General features: G+C 36.7%; 1 protein-coding gene across 1 annotated transcript in view; it reads right to left on the bottom strand.

Annotated features, from left to right (window-relative positions):
• IARS2 (isoleucyl-tRNA synthetase 2, mitochondrial) overlaps positions 1-4,467 on the bottom strand; it is a 77,324-nt gene that overhangs the window by 17,216 nt on the left and 55,641 nt on the right. The window contains exon 14 of the mRNA XM_011969747.1: positions 3,936-4,029. Coding sequence (XP_011825137.1) covers positions 3,936-4,029 — 94 coding nt within the window. The remainder of the gene's footprint in view (positions 1-3,935; positions 4,030-4,467) is intronic.

The raw sequence follows: 4,467 nt of genomic DNA on the forward strand, positions 1-4,467 counted from the left end.
AGGAAGGAAGGAAGGAAGGAAGGAAGGAAGGAAGGAAGGAAGGAAGGAGGGAAAGAGGGAAAGAAAGAGGGAAGGAAAGAGGGAAGGAAAGAGGGAAAGAAAGAGGGAAGGAAAGAAGGAAAGGAAGGAAGGAAGGAAGGAAGGAAGGAAGGAAGGAAGGAAAGAAAGAAAGAAAATAGACCCCTACCTCTCATCATACACAAAAATCAACTCAAAAGAGAGACTTAAATCTAAGGTCCCCAACTATGAAACTACTAGAGGAAAACATAGGAGAAATCCTCTAGGACATCGGTCTAGGCAAAACTGTTATGGCTAAGACTTCAAAGCACAAGTAAAGGAACAAAAACAGACAAATGGGGCTATATTAAGAAAAAGTTGTAGCACAATGAAGGAAACAATCAACACAGTGAAGAGACAACCTGTAGAATGGGAGAAAATATTTGCAAACTATTTGTCTGACAAGGGACTAATATTCAGATTATAAAGGAATTCAAGTAAAGAAACAGCAAAAACAAGAAACAACAACAACAAAAAACTCACTGCAAAGTGGGCAAAGGGTCTGAACAGACATTTCTCAAAGGATGTCATATAAATGGAAAACAGGTATATGAAAAAATGTTCAACATCACTAATCATCAGGGAAGTGCAAATCAAAAACACAGTGACATATCATCTTACCCCAGTTAGCCCAGAATGGCTATTATGAAAAAGAAAGTAACAAATGATGGCAAGGATGTAGAGAGAACAGAACTATTATACACTGTTGGTGGGAATGTAAATTAGTACAGCCATTATAAAAAACATTATCAAGGTTTCTTTTCAAAAAACTAAAAACAGAACTATCATATCATCCAGCAATCCCACTACTTGGTATTTATGCAAAGGAAATAAAATCAGCATATCAACCAGATACTTACATCTCCATGTTTATTACAACGCTACTCACAATAGCCAAGATATGGAATCAGTCTAAGTATCCATCAAAGATGAATGGATAAAGAAAATGTGATAAATATATACAATGGAATACTATTCAGCCATAAAAAAGAATGAAATCCTGTCATTAGCAGCAACATGGATGGAACTGGAGGTCATGATGTTAAATGAAATAAGCCAAGCATAGAAAGACAAATACTCCATAATCTCACTCATATGTGGGAGTTTAAAAAGTTGATCTTATGGAGGTAGAAAGTAGAATGATAGTTACCAGAGGCTGGGAAGGGTGAGAGGGAGGGATGAAGAGAGTTTGGTTAATGGGGATAGAAAAGGAGTTACATATACGGGATAAATTCTAGTGTTTAATACAATAGGGTAAATATAGTAACAATTTATTGCATATTTCAAAATAACTAGAAGAGAAGATATAAAATGTTCCCATCACAAAGAAATGGTAAATATTTGAGTAAATGTTTAAATACCCTCATTTGATCATTACATATTGAATGCACCTATCAAAACACTACAAGTACTCAATATGTACAATTATTATGAATTAATTTAAAATTTTTCTGTTGCAGTGAAAATTATTTGGTTAAGAATATTACACTCTGGCCGGGTGCGGTGGCTCACATTTGTAATCCCAGCACTTTGGGAGGTTGAGGCAGGTGAATCACTTGAGGCCAGGAGTTTGAGACCAGCCTGGCCAACACAGTGAAACCCCTTCTCTACTAAAAATACAAAAATTAGCTGGGCATGGTGGCACATGCCTGTAATCCCAGCTACTCAGGAGGCAGAGGCAGGAGAGTCACTTGAACTCAGGAGGTGAAGGCTGCAGTGAGCTGAGATCGTACCACTGCACTCCATCCTGGGCAACAGAGTGAGACACTGTCTCAAAAAAAAAAAAAAAAAAAAAATCACACTCTAGAAGTATTATGACTAAACTCTATCAAATAGGTTTTTATGACCGTTTTCATGGATTTTAAACCACTCGACGGCGCCAAATATAACATGCACTGACTGCACTTGGTAATGTAAAAATGATTTCAGAAACTGAAAAGCAACAACGGTAGTACCATTAATTCTCACAAAGCCTAAGGCAGTGAATAAACTTTGAAATACACTATACCTCATGGTTTCACAATTGGCATACTCTTTTCTGAAATTCAGAATGCTGCCCAAAATGTGCCAGCAGGAAACTCTTCTTCCTACTACCTTAAGTAGTGGTATTGACCTGCATTTTCAATACAGAGTCATGCATTGCTTAACAATAGAGATATACTCTGAGAAATGTGCCCTTAGGTGATTTCATCATTGTGTGAACATCATAGAGTGTACTTACACAAACCTCAATGGGATCGCCGACTCTACATCTAGCCAGCATGGCACAGTGTATTGCTCCTAGGCTACAAACCTGCACAGCATGTTACTGTACTGAATACTGCAGGCAATGTCAGCACATGGTACGTATTTGTGTATCTAAACATATCTAAACACAGAAAAGGTACAGTAAAAATACAGTAGTCATCCCTTGATGTATGCAAAGGATTGGTTCTAGGACCCAGCAACCCCCCAGCCCCCCACCCCTACATGTACCAAAATCTGTGAATACTCAAATACAGCAGTCCCAAAGTTGGCCCTGCTGAATCTGCATATATGAAAAGTCAGCCCTCCCTTTCTATATGTGAGTTTCAAAATCCTGAGAATACTATATTTTCCATCTGCATTTCATTGAAAAAAATTGCATATAAGTAGACCTGTGCAGTCAGAACCCTGTTGTTCAGCAGTCGAATTTATTATCATCTTGTGGGGCCATCATCATGTATGCAGTCTGCTACTGACTGCAATGTCATTATGTAACACATAACTGTAATTTAGGGAAGCAAAGTACCAAAACTTGCAGTATTTTCCCTCAAATATGCTGGGAGAAAATTATGAAATAATAATTCTAAAAATCACTACAAAAAAATTATAAAAATATGTAACTTATATTTGGCCATTATTATTATGCACGTTTTATCTGTAATAGAGAGAAAACATGAATTTACATGCATTTTGTTTTTCAAATTTCCTAAGCTGAAAGAAAGGCTTAAATGAAGGAAATAGATCCACCTACTAGGAATCCCATTGTGTGATTCGTAGACAAGCTACTTTTCCCACATACCCTTACTCCAGAAAGCAAACAGGGTCTCTCGGGCCAAAGCTGGCCCTTAGTAAGAGTGTGAGGAACTGTGTGATCCATCACTGCTTCCGTGACATCTCATCCCTGTCTCCAACTTCACAGTGATAACAATCCCTGTTCTTCATTTGAACTCTTATCTTTTCACTTAGTTGCCTTAAAAATATTTCTTCTCAAGCATCTAAACATATCCTCTGATACGTGCCTTCTCCTACTACTCCTTTCTAATTCCTGACCAGTGTCTCTCCTTTCTCTTTATCCAATCAGTCAAAAACATTCCCTAATTATCAGTAAGTATAAAGGTTAGTCGGCTGTTTGTACAGAGAGGAGAAAAAGCCACAAAAAGCAATGTAGTATAGAAGATGAGAACTGAAAATCAGGGTACTTGAGTTCCAGTTTGACACTATTAAGCTATGTGACCATCAACTAACTTGGCTCTAAGTCAATTTCATTTACTCTTCTGAAAAATGATGAGGTCAGACTATTTCAGTGACTTCCAAACTTCGTTTTACAAAACTGGGTGCCTTGGGGTTGCCAAGTGGCCAAGGAGAATGAACTGGTTGAAAGGAGGAAAAATATTCCCATTTTTAACTATTTTCTGTATTGTAAATTGTAAATGAAATTTCATCTAGAAAAACAGAAAAAGGTTTAGAAATCATTGGATTGAGTAAACTCTAAGGGTCCTTCCAGGTCTAAAATATAGCAGATCTCTAAATAAAGCACACACACAAAAAAAGGTTTTGATCATAGATCCCTTCTAAATACCAATTCCATATTTTCAAAACGTCTTGATCAGCATATATCTATTTTTTAAAATTACCTGGAAGAACATGAGACCATGAAGTTCCACTATCAAACCAGATGTCCAAAATATCCTGACCTGGAACATATTCCAAGGCATCAGGGCCACCAACCTAGTAAGATAATGTAAAAGCATGTTAGGTACACAAAGATCACAATACAGACAACAAATACTGTACCCCAAAAGTCTTCAGAAATGAAATGCAACCATTAAGTTCACATTTTTAGATGAAATTTACAGTATTTTTAAGCATTTCACAGTTAAGTACAACTCCCTCCATTCACATTTAAAAGTATCTGTGGTCACTGAATTACACATTTACCAATGTAATACGAATTGGTTTCTATTTTCTTGAAATTAACTTTAAATTTGGATATTTTAATGTGTGATACAATCAGCTAACTCTACTACAGATCCTACAAAGGCCTGATGTAACATTAGGCACTGTTCTCTCACAGTAAATTATATGAGTTTAGTTAACATTAATCAATCCTGGCCCTCAATGAGGTAACAATTGACCCTCGCATTCCACTACTTTATTAAATACTAC

Source organism: Mandrillus leucophaeus, unplaced genomic scaffold, assembly GCF_000951045.1.
Source record: "Mandrillus leucophaeus isolate KB7577 unplaced genomic scaffold, Mleu.le_1.0 Scaffold901, whole genome shotgun sequence".
In the NCBI taxonomy this organism is placed as follows: domain Eukaryota; kingdom Metazoa; phylum Chordata; class Mammalia; order Primates; family Cercopithecidae; genus Mandrillus; species Mandrillus leucophaeus.